The sequence below is a fragment of the Rana temporaria genome, chromosome 4, assembly GCF_905171775.1.
Source record: "Rana temporaria chromosome 4, aRanTem1.1, whole genome shotgun sequence".
NCBI classification, from domain to species: Eukaryota; Metazoa; Chordata; class Amphibia; order Anura; family Ranidae; genus Rana; species Rana temporaria.
Genome location: NC_053492.1, coordinates 458,734,881 through 458,761,041, shown reverse-complemented (window position 1 = coordinate 458,761,041; position 26,161 = coordinate 458,734,881). Strand labels below are relative to the sequence as shown.

Here is a 26,161-nt window from a genome sequence, read left to right as displayed (position 1 = left end):
AATACCGCACGTGGCCAGAGGTGGGGGGGGGGTGCTGTAGAGACTCGGAAATGCTTGGAGATATTTCGGCTGCCCTCCTAAACCGCCGAAAGGCTCGGAAACACTTGGGAACTGAGTATTTCCGATCGGCTCCAGCGCCCCCCCGCACCTCTGGCCAAATGCGGTACTGCACACCGCAGAGGCTTTAATCCTGCTTGTTTTGTGAGACAACACTCGCAAACCGAGGCAGGATTAAAAAAATATATAATGCTCGTATTGCGAAACGCTCGTTAACCGCGTTACTCGCAATCCGAGGTTTCACTGTACACACAGGCCCGGATTTAGAAAGGAGTTACGACGGAGTATCTCCGGATACGCCGTCGTAACTCTGAGTTGCGTGGTCGTATCTATGCGACTGATTCATAGAATCAGTTACGCATAGATTTCTCTAAGATCCGACCGGCGTAAGTGTCTTACACCGTCGTATGTTAGGCTGCATATTTACGCTGGCCGCTAGGTGGCGCTTCCGTATAGTTACGCAAGGAATATGCAAATTAGGTAGATACACCGATTCAGAAACGTACGTCCGTACATACTCGCCACCAGTTGCCCCGCCCAACCCCTACCATGTCCCGCCCCTAATCCCGCCCCTAGACACGCCCTCATAAATCTCATGAAATGACACTTTAATGTTTTATGTAGAATTAACCACTTAAGCCCCGGACCTTTAGGCAGCTAAATGCCCAGGCCAGGTTTTGCGATTCGGCACTGCGTCGCTTTAACAGACAATTGCGCGGTCGTGCGACGTGGCTCCCAAACAAAATTGGCGTCCTTTTTTCCCCACAAATAGAGCTTTCTTTTGGTGGTATTTGATCACCTCTGCGGTTTTTATTTTTTGCGCTATAAACAAAAATAGAGCGACAATTTTGAAAAAAATTCAATATTTTTTACTTTTTGCTATAATAAATATCCCCCAAAAACATATATACATTTTTTTTTTTCCTCAGTTTAGGCCGATACGTATTCTACCTATTTTTGGTAAAAAAATCGCAATAAGCGTTTATCGATTGCCCACATTGCAGCCAGAGTTCCCCCCCCCCCTCACCCACATTGCAGCCAGAGTTCCCCCCCCCTCACCCACATTGCAGCCAGAGTTCCCCCCCCCCTCACCCACATTGCAGCCAGAGTTCCCCCCCCCCCTCACCCACATTGCAGCCAGAGTTCCCCCCCCCCCCTCACCCACATTGCAGCCAGAGTTCCCCCCCCCTCACCCACATTGCAGCCAGAGTTCCCCCCCCCTCACCCACATTGCAGCCAGAGTTCCCCCCCCCTCACCCACATTGCAGCCAGAGTCCCCCCCCTCACCCACATTGCAGCCAGAGTTCCCCCCCCCCCTCACCCACATTGCAGCCAGAGTTCCCCCCCCCCCCCCTCACCCACATTGCAGCCAGAGTTCTCTCCCCCTCACCCTCACACACATTGCAGCCAGAGTTCTCTCCCCCCCCCCCCATCCTACCTGTGCTCGGTAGGAGAGGAGGAGCCGCTGCCGCGTTGGAACATTACAGCTTTCAATTCAATAGCTGTGTGTTCCCCGCAGCGCGCGTCTTATACAGCCCCTCCCCTCTTGTCCGGGAAACTTTGATAGACAGATCACCCATCCAATCCTGGGATGGGTGATCTGCCTATCAGTTTTCCGGAGGGGAGGGGCTGTAAAAGACGCGCACTGCAGGGAACACACAGCTATTGAATTGAAAGCTGTAATGTTCCCGGCGGTTTGAACGCCGCCGCGGCGGCGGCTCCTCTCCTCGCTTACCCTTCCCTGCTCCCAAGCAGCCAGCCAGACACTTGCCAGCCCTCAAAATTTACTCGCAAAATGCGAGTGGCGAGTGTAAATTTTGAGGGCTATATATATATATATATATATATATATATATATATATATATATATATATATATACATATACATATACATACATACATACATACATACATACAGTGGAACCTTGGATTATGAGCATAATCCGTTCCAGGAGAATGCTTGTAATCCAAAGCACTCGCATATCAAAGCGAGTTTCCCCATAGAAGTCAATTGAAACGAAAATAATGAATTCCACATTCTATGGCATGCAATACCGCACGTGGCCAGAGGTGGGGGGGGGGGTGCTGTAGAGACTCGGAAATGCTTGGAGATATTTCGGCTGCCCTCCTAAACCGCCGAAAGGCTCGGAAACACTTGGGAACTGAGTATTTCCGATCGGCTCCAGCGCCCCCCCGCACCTCTGGCCAAATGCGGTACTGCACACCGCAGAGGCTTTAATCCTGCTTGTTTTGTGAGACAACACTCGCAAACCGAGGCAGGATTAAAAAAATATATAATGCTCGTATTGCGAAACGCTCGTTAACCGCGTTACTCGCAATCCGAGGTTTCACTGTACACACAGGCCCGGATTTAGAAAGGAGTTACGACGGAGTATCTCCGGATACGCCGTCGTAACTCTGAGTTGCGTGGTCGTATCTATGCGACTGATTCATAGAATCAGTTACGCATAGATTTCTCTAAGATCCGACCGGCGTAAGTGTCTTACACCGTCGTATGTTAGGCTGCATATTTACGCTGGCCGCTAGGTGGCGCTTCCGTATAGTTACGCAAGGAATATGCAAATTAGGTAGATACACCGATTCAGAAACGTACGTCCGCCCGGCGCTTTTTTTTTTATGTCGTTTACGTTAGGCTTTTTCCAGCGTAAAGTTACCCCTGCTATATGAGACGTATCCTATGTTGGATACGTCTCATATAGCCCGCGTCTAATTTTGAAAATTTTACGTTGTTTGCGTAAGTCGTTCGCGAATAGGGCTGTACGTAAGTTACGTTCACGTCTAAAGCATTGACGATTTGCGGCGTAATTTCGAGCATGCGCACTGGGATTCTTTCACGAACGGCGCATGCGCCGTTCGTAAAAAACTTCAAAAACGTGGGGTCACACTAAATTTGAATAAAACACGCCCACATCGTCCACATTTAAATTAGGCGGGCTTACGCAGGACCACATACGTTACTCCGCCGTAATTTAGGGCGCAAGTTCTTTCTGAATACGGAACTTGCGCCCTAATTTACGGCGGCGTAACGTATCTGAGATACGTTACGCCCGCCGAGAGATAGGCAGATCTCTCTGAATCCGGGCCACACGGTATACGATTCCTTTATGAACTGGATCATGGGCTGTCTCAGGGGAATATTTTCTACCTGCTGGCGGCCATACTAATAATTTATGTATTTTCATCCGGCAGGCAGAAGCTGATGGTGTTTTATTTTATTTTTTTCCCTTAAATCCCTCACGTCCCTTCCCGTTCTCTTTCATCCACAATATTGTTAAGAAAAGTTAACTGGCCGCTCGGCTCTGGCATTTTAGTTATTGAACTTCTGTCTTTGTGTACAGGTGGAAATGGATTTCTCCGAGGCGTATACTGATAGATGTTCTTCCGTCGGACATGTGGCTCGGAGAGGTGATATAAAATCCTTGAGGAACCTAATTAAAAAAGGATGCAGCGTGGATGTGCCTGATAACAGAGGATGGATGCCGATCCATGAAGCGGCTTTTTCCAGCTCGGCTCAGTGTTTACAGCTGCTAATTAGCGCAGGTAGGGGAAATAATAAAGCCTTATTAATAGGCCTGTTATGTACATTTTAAGGGTTTTCTTATTGTTTGCTGTGTGTGCTTCTTTTGATGGATCATTTTCTTTTTAATGGACCTGTTCTGCATTAGGGAAGTTGCTCTATTTTTTTATTTTCTTGGTTAAAGCGGAGCTCTAGTTTACCACATGCCGACCGGCTCACGCAGATATACTGCGGCAAGTCAGCTCTCCTGTGTGAACTGACGTACCTGTACGTCAGTCCGTAAAAGCAGGATAGCGCGTGCGCCCGCGGACTCTGGTAACTGCCTCTGTAAACAAGGCATTTCTTCGTTCTGCCCAGTGATCGGGAGCAGGGATCTTTGTCATGTTTCAGTAAGCCCACCCCCCCTACAGTTGGAACACACCCAGGGAACACAGTTAACACCTTGATCAGCCCCGAGTGTTGACCCCTTCCCATCGTCGCAGTCCCGCTAAAAATTGCAGATCGTAGTAAAAACAATAAAAAATAAAAGTCCCTAAAATCGATCTCATAGTTTGTAGACACAATAACTTTTGCACAAACCAATCAATCAAAAATACCTAGTGCGATTTTTTTTTTTTTTTTTTTTTTTTTTGTACCAAAAATATGTAGTAGAATATATATCAGCCTAAACTGATGAACAAATTCGTTTTTTTTTTTTTTTTCGTGCTTCTCCAGTCCCCCTCCGTGTCCTCCGGTCCTCCCTCCTCCTCCGTGCTACTTCGGTCCCCCTCCGTGCTCCTTCGGTCCCCCTCCGTGCTCCTTCGGTCCCCCTCCGTGTCCTCTGTGCTCCTTCGGTCCCCCTCCGTGTCCTCTGTGCTCCTTCGGTCCCCCTCCGTGTCCTCTGTGCTCCTTCGGTCCCCCTCCGTGTCCTCTGTGCTCCTTCGGTCCCCCTCCGTGTCCTCTGTGCTCCTTCGGTCCCCCTCCGTGTCCTCTGTGCTCCTTCGGTCCCCCTCTGTGTCCTTTGTGCTCCTTCGGTCCCCCTCCGTGTCCTCTGCGCTCCTTCGGTCCCCCTCCGTGTCCTCTGCGCTCCTTCGGTCCCCCTCCGTGTCCTCTGCGCTCCTTCGGTCCCCCTCCGTGTCCTCTGTGCTCCTTCTGTCCCCGTCCGTCTCCTCTGTGCTCCTTCTGTCCCCCTCCGTCTCCTCTGTGCTCCTTCTGTCCCCGTCCGTCTCCTCTGTGCTCCTTCTGTCCCCGTCCGTCTCCTCTGTGCTCCTTCGGTCCCCCTCCGTCTCCTCTGTGCTCCTTCGGTCCCCCTCCGTCTCCTCTGTGCTCCTTCGGTCCCCCTCCGTCTCCTCTGTGCTCCTTCGGTCCCCCTCCGTCTCCTCTGTGCTCCTTCGGTCCCCCTCCGTCTCCTCTGTGCTCCTTCGGTCCCCCTCCGTCTCCTCTGTGCTCCTTCGGTCCCCCTCCGTCTCCTCTGTGCTCCTTCGGTCCCCCTCCGTCTCCTCTGTGCTCCTTCGGTCCCCCTCCGTCTCCTCTGTGCTCCTTCGGTCCCCCTCCGTCTCCTCTGTGCTCCTTCGGTCCCCCTCCGTCTCCTCTGTGCTCCTTCGGTCCCCCTCCGTCTCCTCTGTGCTCCTTCGGTCCCCCTCCGTCTCCTCTGTGCTCCTTCGGTCCCCCTCCGTCTCCTCTGTGCTCCTTCGGTCCCCCTCCGTCTCCTCTGTGCTCCTTCGGTCCCCCTCCGTCTCCTCTGTGCTCCTTCGGTCCCCCTCCGTCTCCTCTGTGCTCCTTTGGTCCCCCTCCGTCTCCTCTGTGCTCCTTCGGTCCCCCTCCGTCTCCTCTGTGCTCCTTCGGTCCCCCTCCGTCTCCTCTGTGCTCCTTCGGTCCCCCTCCGTCTCCTCTGTGCTCCTTCGGTCCCCCTCCGTCTCCTCTGTGCTCCTTCGGTCCCCCTCCGTCTCCTCTGTGCTCCTTCGGTCCCCCTCCGTCTCCTCTGTGCTCCTTCGGTCCCCCTCCGTCTCCTCTGTGCTCCTTCGGTCCCCCTCCGTCTCCTCTGTGCTCCTTCGGTCCCCCTCCGTCTCCTCTGTGCTCCTTCGGTCCCCCTCCGTCTCCTCTGTGCTCCTTCGGTCCCCCTCCCTCTCCTCTGTGCTCCTTCGGTCCCCCTCCCTCTCCTCTGTGCTCCTTTGGTCCCCCTCCCTCTCCTCTGTGCTCCTTTGGTCCCCCTCCCTCTCCTCTGTGCTCCTTTGGTCCCCCTCCCTCTCCTCTGTGCTCCTTTGGTCCCCCTCCCTCTCCTCTGTGCTCCTTTGGTCCCCCTCCCTCTCCTCTGTGCTCCTTTGGTCCCCCTTCCTCTCCTCTGTGCTCCTTTGGTCCCCCTTCCTCTCCTCTGTGCTCCTTTGGTCCCCCTTCCTCTCCTCTGTGCTCCTTTGGTCCCCCTTCCTCTCCTCTGTGCTCCTTTGGTCCCCCTTCCTCTCCTCCGTGCTCCTTTGGTCCCCCTTCCTCTCCTCCGTGCTCCTTTGGTCCCCCTCCCTCTCCTCCGTGCTCCTTCGGTCCCCCTTTAATTTACAGGCTCCTTTCTTTTATGAATGCACAGAGTCAGTGACTCTGTCCATTCCCAACGGAGCAGAGTAAACAGTGTTTATGATGCTTCCATTTATAAATAAACGGAAGCTGCTGTCTCCTGTCCATTCATTTGCATTGCAGCTGAGGCTGCAGAGAAAGGGACTTGGGGAATCTGTGTCCTCAGTCCCTTTCTCTGTCACAAAGTGGAGATGTCAGGGGTCTATTTAGACCCCTAATATATCACTATAACTACTGACACAGTGCATTGTCACATGACATTAAAAAAAGTATCGGTAATCGGTATCGGAGAATTCTTGGAAAAGTATTGGTACTTGTACTCGGTCTTAAAAAAAGTGGTATCGGTACAACCCTAGTTATAACCCTCCCTAACTTTTATCCCCCCCCAAAAAAAAGGTTTTGCCTATAGTTCTACTTTAAGATCAAAGAGAGTATACGGTAACACCTGCACAGTTAATTAGGGTGATATTGTCACATAAAGGGTCAGCATAGATCTCCTTGTATAGGGATACTTGATATTTAACCTTGTCCTCCGGTAAAATTGATCGCCATTCGTGACCAGGACATATTTTGCCATACGGCACTGCGTTACATTAACTGACAAATTGCGCGGTCGTGTGACACTGTACCCAAATAGAATTTGATATACCGTATTTATCGGCCTATTGCGCGCACCAGCGTATAGCGTGCACCCCTAAACTGGACGTGATTTTTTTTTTTTTTATTACTTACAGTTTTGGTGTCTTGCCCGGTCCGGCATCCGTCTGCGGCCTTCGTGGTGTCCTCCCCGCTTTTCCCGTGCTGGTCTCTGAGCCGATCCCCGCTTCCCGCGCTGTCTTTGAACGCTGCCATTTACCGAGCGCAGTACACTCAGGCACGCTCGACTCCTCTCGGCTTCTCTGGCATATCGGCATATATCGCGCACCCACGATTTTGCCCTGATCTTAAGGGCAAAAAAGTGGGCGGTATACGCCAATAAATATGGTACTTTTTCACACAAATAGAGCCGCCTTCCGGTGATATTTCATCACTGCTGGGGGTTTTATTTTTTGCGCTATGAACAAAAAAGGAATGACAATTTTGAAAAAAAAAATATTATTTTTTACTTTCTGCTATAAAACATTCTCAATAAAACAAAAACGTATAAAATCAAATTTCTTCCCAAATTTAGGCCACTATGTATTCTGCTACATATTTTTGGTAAAAAAATAAATCCCAGTAAGTGTATTTTCACAAAGGTTATAGCGTCTACAAACTATACCGAATACCGATACTTTTTTTTAAATGTGTCCCCAAATGCAGCCATGTCCCCCCCCCCCATATGCAGCCATGTCCCCCCCCCCCATATGCAGCCATGTCCCCCCCCCATATGCAGCCATGTCCCCCCCCCATATGCAGCCATGTCCCCAAACATATTGCAGCCATGTCCCCCGTACCTAAATGATGCCGCCGCCGTGTTAATCACCGCACAGGGAACATTACAGACAGCTTTCGTTTGAATAAGCTGTTTTCCCCGCCGCGCTGTGTATAGAGACACTCCCCCTTGCTCGCGTTTGGACAGATCCGTCTAATCCCGAGCAAGGGGGAGTGTCTATGCGCGGCGGGGAAAACAGCTATTCAAACGAAAGCTGACTGTAATGTTCCCCGCGCGGTGATTAACGCGGAAGCGGCGGCGGCAAGTACTCCCGCAAATACTCGGTATCGGTACCGATACTGGTATCGGTACAACCCTAATATATATATATATATATATATATATATATATATATATATATATATATATATTATATATAGTAATGGTGGCGATCAGCTACTTATACCATGACTGCGATATTGCGGTGGACAAACTCGGATTTAACTGACACTTTTTGGGAACCAGTGACACTAATACAGAGATCAGTACTAAAAAATATGCACTGCCACTGTACTAATGACACTGGCAGGGAGGGGGTTAACATCAGGGGCAATCAAAGGGTTGCTGTTTGCCTAGCCAGTGTTTTGGTGTACTGTGTGTGTGGTGCTATTACTAAGGCCCCTTTCAGACTGGGGCGGGAGCTGCGGTGGCGGTATAACGCCGCTAAAAATAGCGGCGCTATACCGCCGGAATTGCTGCGGGTATCAGCCGCTAGCGGTGCGGTATTAACCCCCGCTAGCGGCCGATAAAGAGTTAATACCGCCCGCAATGCGCCTCTATAGAGGCGCATTGCGGGCGGTATGCGGTTTCCCATGGGAAGGAGTTTTCAATGGGAAGGAGCGGTATACATGCCGCTCCTCTCACCGCTCCAAAGATGCTGCTGACAGGAGATTTTTTTGTCTCCCGCCAGCGCATCGCCTCAGTGTGAAAGCCCTCGGGCTTTCACATTGAGTCTGCAGTGAAGGAGTTTTTCAGGCGCGATTGCAGCGCTATTTTTAGCGCTGTACCGCCTGAAAAACTCCTCAATGTGAAAGGGGCCTAAGGGAAGTAATGGATTATATTCCCTGCTGTGTGGTTTACACACTCAGGGCTCTGCCTTGTTTACATATGCAGGGCTCTGTCCTGTGTAAATCCATGATGATCGCCAGGTGCTGGCAGTAATCCATTGGCCTGCACCCAGTGATCGACATCTGCTTTGTTCAATCACAGCACAGCTGGGTCGCCGGCAGCGCGTGCGCCCCCTACCCGGAAGTGTCAGATCAAGTACTAGGTACGTGATCTGGCGCAGCTGAGCCGCCTTGCTGCCATATATCTAGGTAATATGGTCGGCAAGCGGTTAAGGATAAATATCACTCTAATCCACCCCCCAATTGCAGCAATTTGGGGAATTGCGTGTTGTGACTGTTGTGTCTTTGCATTTGCACCACCACTCATAATACACATTCTTCCTTCCCATAGCTTCATCCAAGTCATATGTCAAATCAAAAACATTTGAAGGTGAAACCGCACTGCATCTTGCAGCCAAGTGTGGGAGCGTACAGTGCGCTAAACTTCTTCTTCGAGCTGGCGCTGATCCCAGCGATCTGACCAATGACGAAACAACGCCACTTTTCTTAGGTAAGTAAATAACACTAAAACTTAAAGTGGATGTAAAGCCACTCTCATCCTTTCTAAACTACTGCCATAGTGCTGATCTATAAGGATATAGATGCCTCCTGCATGTGTCCTCACCTGTCAAATGTTTCCCCTCTGTCTGTTATAAGAACTGAAAAACTGCAGATTCTGTGGATGGATCTGTTGTCTGGAGCAGGGTGGGTGGAGTCGTGATGTCAGTAGACTCCCCACCCACCTCTATACTCCCCTTGTTAACATGCATTTTCTCCTGTGTATTCCTTACACAAAATTCTGCTATGATCACCAACATCCAGTAAAAATCCAGAAAAGTAACCACATGACTTCAGAAAAGGAGTGGGGGTGGGAATTAAGAAATAATGCCTGTCTCAGGCTAGTGATATTTAAATAACCTGTCATTCACAGCAAGGGGGAAGAACGGACAATAAAAGAGGATTGCTCAGAGCTGGATTAACTCTGTGTGGCAAGACTGGGCACAGATGATAGGAAATCTTATACTGTACATTGTGACAGCAAACAAAAAAAAATCGGGTTTACATCCACTTTAAGCCCCAGTCCACACTGTGATACGACTTTGCAAGTGACTTTTGATGTATTAACCTCTTAAGCCATTTTTTTGCGATACGGCACTGCGTTTTTTTTTTTAACTGACAATTGCGCTGTCGTGTAACGCTGTACACAAATAAAATGTACCGTATTTATCGGCGTCTACCGCGCACTTTTTTGCCCTGAAAATCAGGGCAAAATCGTGTGTACGCGGTATACGCCGATACCCACTTTCCCGCGCCGAGTTTTGAATACTGCGCCGACATATACCGAGCGCAGTACACTTGGGTATAGTCGGGCAGTCTCGGCTCCTTCCGCGCTCACGTCCTGGACGTACAGGACGTCAGCGCGGGTAGCCGAGCATTGCCGACAATACACGAGTACTGCGCTCTGTATATGTCGGCGCAGTATTCAAACTCGGCGCGGGAAACGAGCGACGAGGACGCCGCAGAAGGGCACCCGAAGCCGCAGAAGGGCACCCGAAGCCGCAGAAGGACGCCGGACCCGCCGAAGAGGACACCCGAAGCCGCAGACGAACGCCAGACCCGACAAGGCCGCCGATGGACGCCGCGCAAGACACCAAAACTGTAAGTACAAAAAAAACTTTTTTTCCACAGGATTGGGGGCCACTTTAGGGATGCGCGGTATACGCGGGAGCGCGTTATACCGCGATAAATACGTTATGTCCTTTTTTTCCCCACAAATATGGCTTTCTTTTGGTAGTATTAAATCACCTCTGCGATTTTATTTTTTCATTGTTTGCGCTATAAACAAAAAAGTCCAACAATTTTGAAAAAATAAATAAATATATTTTTGTTTTCTGCTATAAAACACATCCAATAAAAAAAAATGTAAAATCATATTTCTTCATCAATTTCGCCAATATGTATTTTGCTACATATTTTTGGTGAAAAAAATCTCAATACGCGTATATTGATTGGTTTCTGCAAAAGTTATAGGGGTAGATTCACATAGGTTAGCGGATCTTTAGATCCGCGTAACCTTTCTGATTTACGTTACGCCGCCGCAATTTTTTGAGGCAAGTGCTGTATTCAGAAAGCACTTACCTCAAAACTTGCGGCGGCATATCGTAAATCCCCTAGCGGAATTCAAATTCCGCGGCTAGGGGGAGTGTAGTATTTAAATCAGGCGCGTCCCCGCGCCGATTTAACTGCGCATGCGCCGTCCAAATTTTTCCGGCGTGCATTGCTCCCAATGACGTCGCTAGGACGTCATTGGTTTCGGCGTGAGCGTAAATTACGTCCATCCGTATCCGCGAACGACTTACACAAACAACGTAAAAATTCAAAATTCGGCGCGGGAACGACGGCCATACTTAACATAGGATACGCCTCACATAGCAGGGGTAACTATATGCCGGAAAAAGCTGAACGCAAGCGACGTAAAAAAAAATGCGTCGGGCGGGCGTTTGTTTCTGAATCGGCGTAAATGCTCATTAGCATATTCAACGCGTAAAAGACACGGAAGCGCCACCTAGCGGCCGGCTTGGCATTGCAGCCTAAGATCCGACGGTGTAAGTCACTTACACCTGTTGGATCTTAGGCATATCTATGCGTAACTGATTCTATGAATCAGTCGCATAGATACGACCGGCCGGCCTTAGAGATACGACGGCGTATCAGGAGATACGCCGTCGTATCTCCTATCTGAATCTGGGCCATTGCGTTTACAAACTGTGGGATAAATTTATGGATTTTTTATTTATTTTTTACTAGAAATGGTGGCGATCAGCGACTTAAAGCGGGACTGCGATCTTGCAGCAGACAAATCGGACACTAACTTGACACTATTGCGTAAATTGATTGACTACCATGTAGTGCTCCAGTTTTAATAAAAATCTCCCCTAATGGGTCATCCGATTTGCCAGGATCCTCATGAAACTGAGACGCTGGTGATCTGGTTGGTACCATAATAAAATGGGTTGTCTGTATTTCATACCTGTGTCGGGGGAAATGATATTCGTTATACTCAGTGTACTCATTGCTACAAAGTGGGACAAGAGCCGGCTTATCCCGTGTTGTTCACTCATCCATTTAACAAATGGCTGACCTCTGCCCTTTAACCCCAGTACTTATCCAGAGGTCAGGATGATCCTTTTTTGTGGTCATATTTACAATCGGTTATCTCACCGCAGACCTCAAATGCTTTTTGCTGTGCTTGTCAATGTCTTTGAATGCTCTTTAGCTGTGTTTTTTTCCCACTGAGGTCTTATTTAGATGCCGGTAATTTGTGTACATCCCCCTCCAAACCCATCCAGGTCTGACCTCTGACCTACGCATTATTCATGGAGATCTCAAAACACAACATTAGCAGTATACCAGCTGGATATAAAATGCTTACTAGGCACTGACATTACCTGAAGCCAGTGGTAATTTTTGGGGGGCAAAAAAAAAACCCATCCAACCTAGCTACTGTGCCCATCCAACCTAGCTACTGTGCCCATCAATTGCAGCTGCTGTGCCCATCAATTACCACCACTGTGCCATCAAGCGCAGCCACTGTGCCCATCCATTGCCGCTACTGTGCCCCATCAAATGCTGCCAGTGGGCCCATCAATTGCCGCTACTGTGCCCATCAATTGCTGCCAGTGTGCCCATCAATTACTGACACTGCGGATCAATTTCTGCCAGTGTGCCCATCAATTGCCGCTACTGTGCCCATCAATTGCAGCTACTGTGCCCATCAATTACCACCACTGTGCCATCAAGCGCAGCCACTGTGCCCATCCATTGCCGCTACTGTGCCCCATCAAATGCCGCCAGTGGGCCCATCAATTGCCGCTACTGTGCCCATCAATTGCTGCCAGTGTGCCCATCAATTACTGACACTGCGGATCAATTTCTGCCAGTGTGCCCATCAATTGCCGCTACTGTGCCCATCAATTGCAGCTACTGTGCCCATCAATTACCACCACTGTGCCATCAAGCGCAGCCACTGTGCCCATCCATTGCCGCTACTGTGCCCCATCAAATGCCGCCAGTGGGCCCATCAATTGCCGCTACTGTGCCCATCAATTGCCGCTACTGTGCCCATCAATTGCCGCTACTGTGCCCATCAATTGCCGCTACTGTGCCCCATCAATTGCCGCTACTGTGCCCCATCAATTGCCGCTACTGTGCCCCATCAATTGCCGCTACTGTGCCCCATCAATTGCCGCTACTGTGCCCCATCAATTGCCGCTACTGTGCCCCATCAATTGCCGCTACTGTGCCCCATCAATTGCCACTAATGGGCCCATCAATCGCCACTACTGTGCCCGCACCAAATGCTGCCAGTGTGCATCGCCCGCCCGGAACTTGCCTGTCTCGGTTGGGGCAGCGGGTCACGGCGGTGTCCTCCGACACTCCTCGATGTCATCTCTCTTCCTGTCCTCTACCATGATTGGATGCAGGCGTCCAATCACAGTGCCTGTCTCTTCGGCCTATTAGGTGACAGGTAACAGACCCGAGCACCTGATTGGCTGAGAGGCAGTTCAGTGTTAGGAAAGCAAATTAATGTTCACTTTCCTAACACAACGCTGAGTGAACAGCGAGCGCCCACAATGGCGCCCGCTGTTCACCTTTTTGGACGCCTATTAGAGCCTATGGCTCTATTCAGGTGCTTCCAAAAAATACCCCAGCGCTGTAATTCAGGTGCCCGGCGCCTGAAAAGGTGTCGGGCACCTGAATACACACGGTCGGAATTTCCGACAACAACTTTTTTTGTTGTAAAATCTGAGAACCAGCTCTCAAATTTTTGTTGTCGGAAATTCCGACAGCAAATGTCCGATGGAGCCTACACACGGTCGGGTTTTCCGACAACAAGCTCACTTCGAACATTTGTTGTCGGAAATTCCGACCTTGTGTACGCGGCATAAGGGTTAACCGCTGAGAGCATATAAATCAGTAGGAAGAATTTTCTCTTTTGTTTTGTTGCTTTTGCTAAGCTTCAGGAGTCCCCCCAGCCCCTCCCCCTCCTTCCACATTTAAAATATACTCATCTCCAATGTGGCACTTAAAGGAGTTGTAAAGGAAATTTTTTTTTTTGCCTAAAATTAATGTCTGCAAGGTAGACAGACAGAATAGTGTAATGATTCTGTTAAAAAACGAGTAAATACCTATTAAATTCCTTCATCTATATCACCTCCAGCGTTCTAGTTTCTGTTCTCTCATTCACTTCCTGGTTCATGTAAGAACTACATTTCCCAGTATGCATTGCGGCACGCCCAGTAATTCACACCTCCTTGAAGTCTCCAACATGTAGAGAGCGTCCTGCCGCACAGATGTAGTTCCCAGGAGGGGGTGAGCACGTTACTGACCACCGCAGTAAAGCCTCCCGTCACGGTGGTCAGTAAAATCAGACAAGCAGGAAGTGAACAGAACTGAGAAGAAATAGAGCAACTTCTGAGCAAAAACGAACAATGAGGAAATGAAAAGAGGAATGTCTGCAGGTAAAGGATGCTGCTTATTATGAAAACATTTTTTTTCCCTCTACAACCCCTTTAAGTTTAAGGATAGCCTCAATATTCAGCTTACACCCCAAATGACCGAGACGTATGGCATCTGCAATCCCCGTCCCAAATTGCAGCCCTAGCCATGGAATTTATGTTACAATTTTTGAATCAATGATCTGGTAAACAGCGCCGGCCTTCCTGACAAACGCAACCTTTCTACTGAGTTTATGGAGTTTTGCCGGTTCAAGAATCACAGATCTACATTATTGATGGCGGCGGTTTCACTGTGTTCTGTTCTCTTTCTGTCGCTGAAGTTCCAGCTATAGATTTGCTGAACAGGTTCTAATGTTTGTAATGGACTCGATTCTGTCTTTCTATTACTGCACAATTTGTACCAATAACACAAACGCCCGGCGGTTATAAAAAGCTGCGGATACTAATGTACTCTGCGGGGTCATTAAAGGGTAAGTCCACTTTTGTGGGGGGGAAAAAATATATAGCAAATAAAGAAAATGAATATAGTAAATACCATTGCTACACAGCCATATTGTAACTTAACTGGTTGCCGACCAGCCGCCGTCGTTTTACCGCGGCAGGTCGGCTCCCCTGCGCGAGAGCACGTAGCTATACGTCGGCTCTCACGCAGGCCACTAGGGGCGCGTGTGTGCCGCCGGACTCCCGTGCGCGTGTCCGGCGGGCGCGATCGCCGCCGAGCACACGCGATCGCTCGTTACAGAGCGAGAACCGGTAGCCATGTGTGTAAACACACAGCTCCCGGTCCTGTCAGGGAGAGAAATGCTGATCTTCTGTTCATACAATGTATGAACAGAAGATCGGTCACTTCCCCAAGTCAGTCCAGCCCCCCTACAGTTAGAACACACCCAGGGACATACCGTATTTATCGTACTGCGCCGGCATATACCGAGCGCAGTACATTCGTGTATAGTCGGGCAGGCTTGGCTCCTCTCGCGCTCACGTCCTGGACGTACAGGACGTCAGTCGAGAGTAGCCGAGCCTGCCCGACTATACACGAATGTACTGCGCTCGGTATATGCCGGCGCAGTATTCAAACTCGGCGCGGGAAAGCGGGGAGGACACGGCAGAAGGACGCCGGACCCGACAAAGAGGACACCCGAAGCCGCAGACGGCCGCCGGACCCGACGAGGCCGCCGATGGACGCCGCGCAAGACACCAAAACTGTAAGTACAAAAAAATCTTTTTTCCACAGGAATGCGGGTCCACTTTAGGGGTGCGCGCTATACGCCGGAGCGCGCAATACCCAGATAAATACGGTACTTAACCCCTTCCCCGCCCCCTAGTGTTAACCCCTTCCCTTCCAGTGGCATTTTTTTAGTAATCCAACTACGCAGACTTTTTAGTAATCCAACTATGCGCCTACTACGCAGACTTATTCCATTTATCCCCAAAGAAGACGTAGCAGTCGTGGTGGGAACAATTGTGAACTCCAGATTGGACTATGCGAACGCCCTGTACCTCGGACTCCCAAAGTACCAAATCTCCCGTCTGCAAGTCGTTCAGAATACGGCCGCCAGACTGGTGACTGGGAAAAAAAAATGGGAATCAATCTCACCTTCGCTGAGAACCCTTCACTGGCTGCCAGTAAAGGACAGAATTGCATTTAAAGCACTCTGCCTGACACATAAGTGCATCCATGGGAAGGCTCCGCAATATCTTTGCGACAAGATAGAACCTCACAATTCGAATCGCGTTCTGCGATCCACCGACCAAAATCTGGTCAAGGTACCAAAAACCAAATACAAGTCCAAAGGAGAAAGAAGGTTTGCTTTTCAGGGTCCTAGACTATGGAACGCTTTACCAACCAGCATTCGGTTGGAGGAAAACCACCTGACTTTCAGAAGACAGATCAAAACTCTGCTCTTTTGATGGCATGAGACACGAACAACAAGCGCCCAGAGGCGATTCAGTTCGCATGTGCCGCGCTTTATAAATTTTTCATTCATTCATTCATTCATTCAATGCATTTTTATAGCACTGATCGCTATAAAAATGCCAATGGTCCCAAAAATGTGTCAAAAGTGTCCGAAGTGTCCGCCATAATGTCGCAGTACCGAAAAAAAATCACTGATCGCCGCCATTACTAGTAAAAAAAAAATATTAATAAAAATGCCTTAAAAATACCCCCTATTTTGTAAACGCTATAACTTTTGCGCAAACCAATCAATAAACACTTATTGCAATTTTTTTTTTTTTTTTTACGAAAAATACGTATCGGCCTAAACTGAGGAAAAAAAAAGTTTTTTTACATATTTTTGGGGGATATTTATTATAGCAAAAAGAAAAAAATTTAATTTTTTTTCAAAATTGTCGCTCTATTTTTGTTTATAGCGCAAAAAAAAAAAAAACGCAGAGATGATCAAATACCACCAAATCAAAGCTCTATTTGTGGGGAAAAAAAGGACGCCAATTTTGTTAGGGAGCCACGTCGCACGACCGCGCAATTGTCAGTTAAAGCGACGCAGTGCCGAATCGCAAAAAGTGCTCTGGTCTTTGACCAGCAATATGGTCCGGGGGTTAAGTGGTTAAAGGGGTTGTAAACCCGATTCATGAAATTTGAGCTGGGCACATCTATCTGCAGTATTTTGTTATCTCTCTTCAAAGAGCCAAGTCCTGTAGCTCTCTCCTGACCTGTTCCTCTGTTATCTGCCCGATAACTCCTAACAAATTCTCGGACACATCAGATAAAAGCAGCCTGACATTTCTGTTGGGGGAGGTTGCTAAAATAGATTAGCAGGGAGCTGGCCCTATTACAAAATACCTCCTGAGAGCCTATGATGAGAGGGGGTGTGTGCTTTTCCTCCAATCAGCAATGTTAGCTATCTTGGCTGTATGCCCAGACATCACACTCTGTGTTAACCAGGAAGAGAAGATTTCCTAAAAAGATCTGAACTTTCTAAACCGTATATAAATGTGAAGACAGCAGCTATAAATGTAAAACCTATGTAGGGAGATTTGGTTCATCTCAGTGTATCATCTGAGGCTGTTCGCTTCACTGGGTGTATGGAGGGTTTACATCCATTTTAATGTTATTAAAAATGTCCTTTCTTTTTCAAACTGCAGCCATTGTAATTCCATGTAAAATGCAATATGGCTACCTGTAGACAGTTGATGCGCAGAACACCCCCAAAAAATGTAATTTCCTGCTTGGGTGAAGAACTCTGTACTAAAAACAAATGCGGTTTTAGGCATAATCTCAGAATGAAAATAGAGCATGTAAGCTGCACACAAAACAATCCCTTACAGGACACACACCAGCGCATTTCGCCATCCCCAGGGCTTAGTCTTGATGGTCTCCAAGAATAAATCCCGTGGACAGGGTGAAACACTTTGGGGTATGTGGCTGGGAGGGACTAAGGATGCTGTCGTCTCTACGATGTTCCGGTTTGCTTGGGATTTCTAATTCTGCAACTCTGGGAGCCAGTTAGATGGACTTTAGATGCACAAGCCGCAGTGGGGACCTCAAGTTGTTACTAGACTTGGGCCCCTTTCGCACGGGGCAGCGGAGGTGCCGTGGCGGTATACTGTCGGAATTGCCATGGGATTCGGCCGCTAGCGGTGCGGTATTAACCCCCGCTATCGGCCGAAAAAGGGTTAATACCGCCCGCAATGCGCCTCTGCAGAGGCGCATTGCGGGCGGTATTACCGCGGTTTCCCATTGTTTTAAATGGGAAGGAGCGGTATACATAATGCTCCTCTCACCGCTCCTAAGATGCTGCTTGCAGGAGATTTTTTCCTCTTCTGCCAGCGCATCGCCTCAGTGTGAAAGCCCTCGGGCTTTCACATTGAGAATGCTGAGGCATGAGTTTTTCAGGCGGTAGTTAGGCGCTATTTTTAGCGCTATACCACCTGAAAAACTTTTCAGTGTGAAAGGGCCCTTAGGCATAATCTGCAACGGAAATTTCATTTTTGGTGAGATGTAAAAGTTGTTCTAAAGACAAAAGTTTTTTTTTTTTACCTTAAAGTGATACTAACGTCTTTTTTTAATTAAAAACAACAAATATGTTATACTTACCTGATCTGTGTAGTGATTTTGAACAGAGCAGCCCCAATCCTCCTCTTTGCGGGTCCCATACTGGTGCTTCTGGCCCTTCACTCCTGCCTAGTGCCCCCACTATTTTACCCTCTGTTGCCCCCCCCCCCCAAACACACCTCACGGCACCCACTTCTGCACCTGAGTCACCTTATCTGCACTGTTTGCACATTCATTCAGTACACCTTTGGATGCACCTTATCTTAGCATTTATAGCGATTTTTATCTTTCATCAGTCTATTTGCATATTTATTTATCAATTGTACTATTTTGGTTATTTATACATTTTACCAATTACACCATTCTGTGCTATTGGAGCGCAACACCATCTCTTGATTTTTTCCATGTCTCACTGTGGGTAGTGCTTGGCCCATACGGTAGTTGCCACACCTTTACCCTCTGCACACATAGTTTCCACTGTAGCGCAGGAATAACTACTTTACCCACCCAGAATCTGATACCACTCTTCATGCAAAACCATTCCAGTTCTCACAGAGATGCCAGAGGCGGAATATAAGCCCCGACCTTGTTCTCCAAAATCGACCATCGTGGCTATATGATATTGAGGTCTAGCGACTGCCGCTCTCAGGGAAGGTGGGAGACTTCATCTGCATGCTCGTTAACCACTTAAGACCCGGACCAAAATGCAGCTAAAGGACCTTGCCCCTTTTTGCGATTCGGCACTGCGTCGCTTTAACTGACAATTGCGCGGTCGTGCGATGTGGCTCCCAAACAAAATTGGCGTCCTCTTTTCCCCACAAATAGAGCTTTCTTTTGGTGGTATTTGATCACCACTGCTGTTTTTATTTTTTGCGCTATAAACAAAACTAGAGCGACAATTTTGAAAAAAAATTCAATATTTTTAACTTTTTGCTAAAATATCCCCCAAAAATATATATAAAAAAAAAAAAATCCTCAGTTTAGGCCGATACGTATTCTTCAACCTATTTTTGGTAAAAAAATCACAATAAGCGTTTATCGGTTGGTTTGCGCAAAATTTATAGTGTTTACAAAATAGGGGATAGTTTAATTGCTTTTTTATTATTATTATTTTTTTTTTACTACTAATGGCGGCGATCAGCATTTTGTTTTTTTCGTGACTGCGACATTATGACGGACACTTCGGACAATTTTGACACATTTTTGGGACCATTGGCATTTTCACAGCAAAAAATGCATTTAAATTGCATTCTTTATTGTGAAAATGACAGTTGCAGTTTGGGAGTGAACCACAGGGGGCGCTTTTGGGGTTATGTGTTCGCTGAAGTGTGTTTACAACTGTAGGGGGTGTGGCTGTAGGTGTGACGTCATCGATTGTGTTCCCCTATAAAACGGATGACACGATCGATGACGGAGCCACAGTGAAGAACGGGGAAGCCGTGTTTGCACACGGCTCTCCCCGTTCTTAAGCTCCGGGGAGCGATCGCGGGACTTCAGCGGCGATCGTGTCCGCGAGTCCCACAGTCACGGAGCTTCGGACCGGGTCACGGGCACGCACCACGGGCGCGCGCCCACGGCCCAACGGCTGGGCTTAAAGGACAACGTACCTATATGATGATGTGCCCAGTCGTGCCATTCTGCTGACGTATATCAGCGTGAAGGGGTCCTTAAGTGGCTAAACCACAATTTGACAACTGTGTGAATCGGAGCATTATTGTCTTGGCAAATCATGTAGTGTTTCCATATATTTATACCTGTAGCGGATGGTTGCTACTAGTTACTAACATCCGCCATATCAACCTGCTGCCAGACCTTCATCTATCACCTCGGAGACAATGAACAGTCATTTGCGTTGTTTTGTTTATTGGGGGATATAACTTGGTTGGGGAAAGGGGTTATGGGATGCCCATAGAACATGTTGCTTTGCCATCATATTAAAGTAATTGAAAGACTATATTTGAGCCTTGAAGAACTGATGAATCCTAACATTTACAGTCACTTTCCCTGCATAACCCATGCAGACTATCGCTCCTCCTCTGCATCAACTCCTGCAGGACTTCTCTCCTCCTGCACAAAACTTCCATTGTAAACTGTTATGCCTTGTACTCACGATCGGGATTTCCGATGAAATAAGTCAGACGGAATTTTTTCATCGGATATTCCGACCGTGTGTGGGCCCCATCAGTCTTTTTTTTGTCGGAGTTTAGAAATAGAACATGTTTTATTTTTTCCCGATGGAAAAAAATTCTAATAGAAATTCTGATCGTCTGTGTGGAACTCCGACGGAGAAAAAAATGCATGCTCAGAATCAAGTCGAAGCATTGAACTTCATTTTTCTCGGCTCGTCGTAGTGTTTTACGTCAACGCGTTTTGGACGGTCGGAATTTGGTCTGACAGTGTGTATGCAAGACAGCTTGAACGTAATTCCGACGGAAAATTCCATTGGATTTCATCCCTTTAGAAATTCCGATCGTGTGTACAAGACATTAATCTTTCTGTCCTATCATCTTCACTTGACAAAAGAGATCACTCGGAATAATCCCAGATTGCTGGCTGTAATTAGCTGTAATGGGCTGTGTAGTTACAAGGCCAGAGGTCTGCAGTACCTCTCCCTGGCGGCCTAGTAATTTAGCGGCTTGCTTTAGTTGGTGGACTACTAATCCCAGCAAGCCCGACCTGCAAATCCTGTGCCTGCAGGCCGCATCGATTTGACACAACTCTCACAGTCTCTCCTCTGGCCTCGCACCCAGCTCCCCTGGCATGCCTCTTCCAGAAATCCACTGTGTCACACTCATGACCTTCACTTGCCCCGTCCATGATGGAGAACTTTAACTGGACATGCGTTCCAGAAGCTTCTTCAGCCCCTCTGTTCCAGGACACCTCCTCCATGATTGTGTAAGGATGAGGCTCCCTCCCTGCTCTCTCAGGCTTCTCCGTTGGGCCTCTCACCCCCCCCCCCCCCAAGTGGGGATGGTGCCTCTGCTGCTATCTAGCACTCCATTCTCCACATCACCCGGCCGATGACTCCTCCACAGTGAGCTGGTACCTCAGCTTATATGGGAGGCCTGCCCCCTGCCAATTCCAGTTGGGGATTGGTCAGGGCTCCTCACATGAGCTCCCTGTCACTCCAGTCCTGTGCCCTGCCCCCTTCCAGAACATTCTCCCTGGAAGCAGGGAAGGCGCCGCAGAACTAAAGCACAGGCGGTCACACCCACTGCTACACTAACCACTCCCTGCCCCCAGATCAAAACAAGCAGGCCTAGCCTGAAGCATAGGCCTGCCTAAATTTACCTGTGTTGGCAGCTTACCTCACAATGATCCTCACTCTAGCACCTACCTATGGTACAGGGTGCTATATACCTTTCTATGTACAACGATTTACAGATTTTTTTCCCCAGAAAGCAGTCCTCCAGCATGGGCACCAAAGTATTTCCAACCTTCCTGTTTTCTATGAGATTTTAGAGACTGCGGCTCTTTTAAGCATCGCATGCCTACTGTGCACCTGATCCGCCTCCAGTATTTATCATTACTTTAATGGCCATGTACAGTCTTCTCAGTAGGTGATGTGTTCTTGGAATCGTCAGCGCCTTCACAAAGCAAGCCAAGCAACACGTCCTCTATTATTCCATCTCTTGTATTTTGCCAGGTGTTTGTGGCACACTGAAGACTATTGTTCCCGTGACATGAACATCGAACAAACACCTACTATTACACATACATTACCTTAACATTTGTGTCATTCGCTAAACTGGGTTTATCAAAAGGTTTATCAGCCAAGCGAGGTTGCTAAGTGACTGCCGACGTTCTGTCATTGTGAATATCTTCTCACATCTTCACCGATGAGGGCAACCCAGTGCCCGAAGATTTCCACCAACTCCATCTACTTCCTCTCATGTGTTCTATGCCAACTCCTTTGCCTAATGAGTCGTTTTGTGTGCTGATTTTATTTCCTGTCAATGTTCTCTAAATAGCCAGGAATGTTCTGCAAAAAACGAATTATAACTTTATTTCGGAATCGGCAAAATGTATCTAAAGGTGCACCCTAGTCCTATACCAATCTTTCTTAACCACTTCAATACCGGGCTTTAAAACCCACCTCCTTCCCGGGCCTATTCTGGCACTTCTCTCCTACATGTACAAATCATCATTCTTTTGCTAGAAAATTACTCAGAACCCCCAAACATTATATATGTTTTTTTAGCAGACACCCTAGGGAATAAAATGGCGGCCATTGCAACTTTTTATCTTGCACCGTATTTGCTCAATAATTTTTCAAACAGCTTTTTTTTGTAAAAAAAATGGTTTCATAAATTAAAAAATAACAAAACAGTAACGTTAGCCCAATTTTTTTGGTAAAATATGAAAGATGATGTTACGCAGAGTAACTAGATACCTAACATCTCACGCTTTAAAATTGCGTACACTCATGGAATGGCGCCAAACATCGTTACTTAAAAATCTCCATAGGCGACACTTTTTTACAAGTTGCCAGTTTAGAGTTACAGAGGAGGTCTAGTGCTAGAATTGTTGCACACGCTCTAACGCACGCGGCGACACCTCACATGTGTGGTTTAAACGACATTTACATACGTGGGCGGGACTTACGTGTGCGTACGCTTCTGAGCATTTTCATTTTTTTATTAATATTTTTTATTTTACTTATTTCTTTATTTTTTACACTTTTTTTTTTTTCAATCGCTTTTATTCCTATTACAAGGAATGTAAACATCCCTTGTAATAGGAATGTGTGTGACAGGTCCTCTTTAAGGAGAGATGCGGGGTCAATAAGACCCCATATCTCTCCTCCAGGCTGGAAAGAATGAGATTGTGAAAAAAAATTCACAGATCTCATTCAAACTAGCCGCAATTGCGGTTTGTTTACTTACGGGGACCCGGGCGTGACATCATCACATCGCGCCCGGGCCTCCGACGGTCATAGAGATGACTGGTGACCATCTGGTCACCAGTCTTCTCTATGGCACACATCCGGCGGACGGCGATTATCTCTCCGGGCCCCCGGTGGGACGGGAGAGCCCGGAGAAGCACCGGATGGCGGCGGGAGGGGGGGGGGGGTGTCCCCTCCCGCCGCCTGTAAGAACGATCTAGCGGCGGAACCGCCGCTATGATCGTTCTTACGGTGCGCAGGATCGCCACCGCTAAAAAATGATATCTCAATGATGCCTCTGGGTGCAGGCATCATTGAGATATCCCCCGGCAAAGCCCAGGACGTCATATGACGTCCACCCGGGATAACAGGTCCCCGTTTTGGATGTCATATGACGGCGTGCGGGTGTCAAGTGGTTAAAGTGACACTAATAGCTGGATTCAGAGAAATGTGCCTATCTATAGGCGGGCGTAGCGTATCTCAGATACACTACGCCGCCGTAAGTTAGAGCGGCAGGTCCTGTATTCACAAAGATTTATATGGAGACCTCTCAGTAGAGAAAAATAACATAACATTAAAGTACCATCATCCTAACATAATTTGAATGCAAAATGGGGTTCATTGGGACCCCAGAGACCCAAAGAAGCCAAGGGGGGTGGTTGGGGGCTAGTGGACTATATCGGTACCAGGTAAATCAATTATACAGAAGAGTATAGTAAAGATAAAAAAGTTAAATTTATTAAAAAATAGACATAACATAAGGGGATTAAGGAGTACATAATTTAAAAAAAAAATTACAACAATAGCGGTGTAAAACAGATCGATTATACGACCAGCCAACACATCATCCAGATGGTGTACAGGCCCTAATTTGCGGGCAGCGATGAGGCGGAGGGGGTCATATAGATCAGAATCTCTACTAGTTTCGCTACTCTTCGTAGCTTCGTCAGGAGATATTGGTCTGTGCACACAAATTCACTCCTTGGGGGAGTCTAAGCCCAACGTGAAGAAAGAACTTTCACATGGGGTGTAAGATGGTGGTAGAGATGCCCCCAGCAAGGTGAGGATCTGTGCTGACTTGTGTAAAATATGTTCAAAAACTTTGGGGCCCTAGGACCTAGCTAATAGTAGGCAGGGACCAGAGAGAAGCCGCCAGAGACAGCGCTGGACAAAATCAAATAAGAAGTACCAGCGGTGAGGGTAAACAGGATTGAGACCACTTTGGTAGGTATACCAGGAAGCGTGTCCCAGGGCCGGGTGTGTACACATTGCTTAGTAAACAATATTACATTTATTTTCCAAGAAAAATAGGGATATTGCAAACCAAACAGCAGATATCTACAACATATAACAACCATAAAACAGTATATATACCTAACACGTCCTCTAGGTAGAAACCTTGATGGCTGAGCTCAGATGTTGAGAGACATCTGGGCCGCATGGAGTTTAGGCCCAAGCCACCAGTCAGAGCAAAGTCCCAAGATGGCAGAGAGACGGCCTCATGGCAAGGCTTTGCAGCGAAAAGAGACTGAATTCATTCTTTTGTGATCTTTTTACTTGAAAACACACTCCCACTCATTACCACCCCCACTTGCATCTTGTCCAATGAAATATTTGCCAAAGATAGCCCTTGTAATATATTGTATTGGCCTCTAGGTGGCAGTATTGCCCATATCATCTCCATGCGCCCTGGGCCATCTTTGTATCACACCAGGTGGCCTGGAGCCAAGCCCTCTTGCTATGCAGATTCTATGTTTCAAGCTTTGAATGTCCTTACAACTTGAGACCATCTGGCTGTAACCAGGAAGCAAAATTCCAGATTAACTCATGTTGCCTTCCAACAGATGGTTACATAGTAGGTGATGTTGAAAAAAGACACAAGTCCATCAAGTCCAACCTATGTGTGTGATTATATGTCAGTATTACATTGTATATCCCTGTATGTTGTGGTCGTTCAGGTGCTTATCTAAATAGTTGCATAGTAATTTAGCCAGGTGATGAGCGGTGCCTGGTTTCCTCCAGATGTGACACTTGCCATTAGGGGTGCAACGGATCATCATTGATCCGAACGGGCCGCCACGTTGGGATCGGCACACCACGCGATCCGCGGATTGCAGCCATAGGAAAGGCCGCGGCTTCAGCCTAGCTCCGGAGTGGCGGCCATCTTGGTAGACCCGGCGGCGGAGGCCTAGGTGAGATGTGTACAGGGGGGAGATGACGTGGACATTACAGTGGGGGAGATTGTGGATATTACAGTGGGGGAGATTGTGGACATTACAGTGGGGGAGATTGTGGACATTACAGTGGGGGAGATGTCTGTGGATATTACAGTGGGGGGAGATGTCTGTGGATATTAAAGTGGGGGAGATGTCTGTGGATATTACAGTGGGGGAGATGTCTGTGGATATTACAGTGGGGGAGATGTCTGTGGATATTACAGTGGGGGAGATGTCTGTGGATATTACAGTGGGGGAGATGTCTGTGGATATTACAGTGGGGGAGATGTCTGTGGATATTACAGTGGGGGAGATGTCTGTGGATATTACAGTGGGGGAGATGTCTGTGGATATTACAGTGGGGAGATGACGTGGATATTACAGTGGGGGAGATGTCTGTGGATATTACAGTGGGGGAGATGTCTGTGGATATTACAGTGGGGGAGATGTCTGTGGATATTACAGTGGGGGAGATGTCTGTGGATATTACAGTGGGGAGATGACGTGGATATTACAGTGGGGGAGATGACGTGGACATTACAGTGGGGGAGATGACGTGAATATTACAATGGGGGAGATGTGGACATTACAGTGGGGGGGAGATGACGTGGATATTACAGTGGGGGAGATGACGTGGACATTACAGTGGGGGAGATGACGTGAATATTACAATGGGGGAGATGTGGACATTACAGTGGGGGGGAGATGACGTGGATATTACAGTGGGGGAGATGACGTGGACATTACAGTGGGGGAGATGACGTGGACATTACAGTGGGGGAGATGACGTGAATATTACAGTGGGGGAGATGTGGACATTACAGTGGGGACTATATATGGTGGTGATCCGAAAAATGATCCGATCCG

At 47.9% G+C, this 26,161-nt stretch overlaps 1 protein-coding gene across 2 annotated transcripts in view; it reads left to right on the top strand.

Annotated features, from left to right (window-relative positions):
- The window catches only part of ASB3 (ankyrin repeat and SOCS box containing 3), a 221,867-nt gene that overhangs the window by 19,320 nt on the left and 176,386 nt on the right, over positions 1-26,161 (top strand). For both annotated transcript variants that reach the window (XM_040351630.1, XM_040351629.1), the window contains exons 2-3: positions 3,417-3,618; positions 9,012-9,170. In XM_040351630.1, the coding sequence (XP_040207564.1) occupies positions 3,423-3,618; positions 9,012-9,170 (355 nt within the window). In that variant the 5' untranslated portion in view covers positions 3,417-3,422. The remainder of the gene's footprint in view (positions 1-3,416; positions 3,619-9,011; positions 9,171-26,161) is intronic.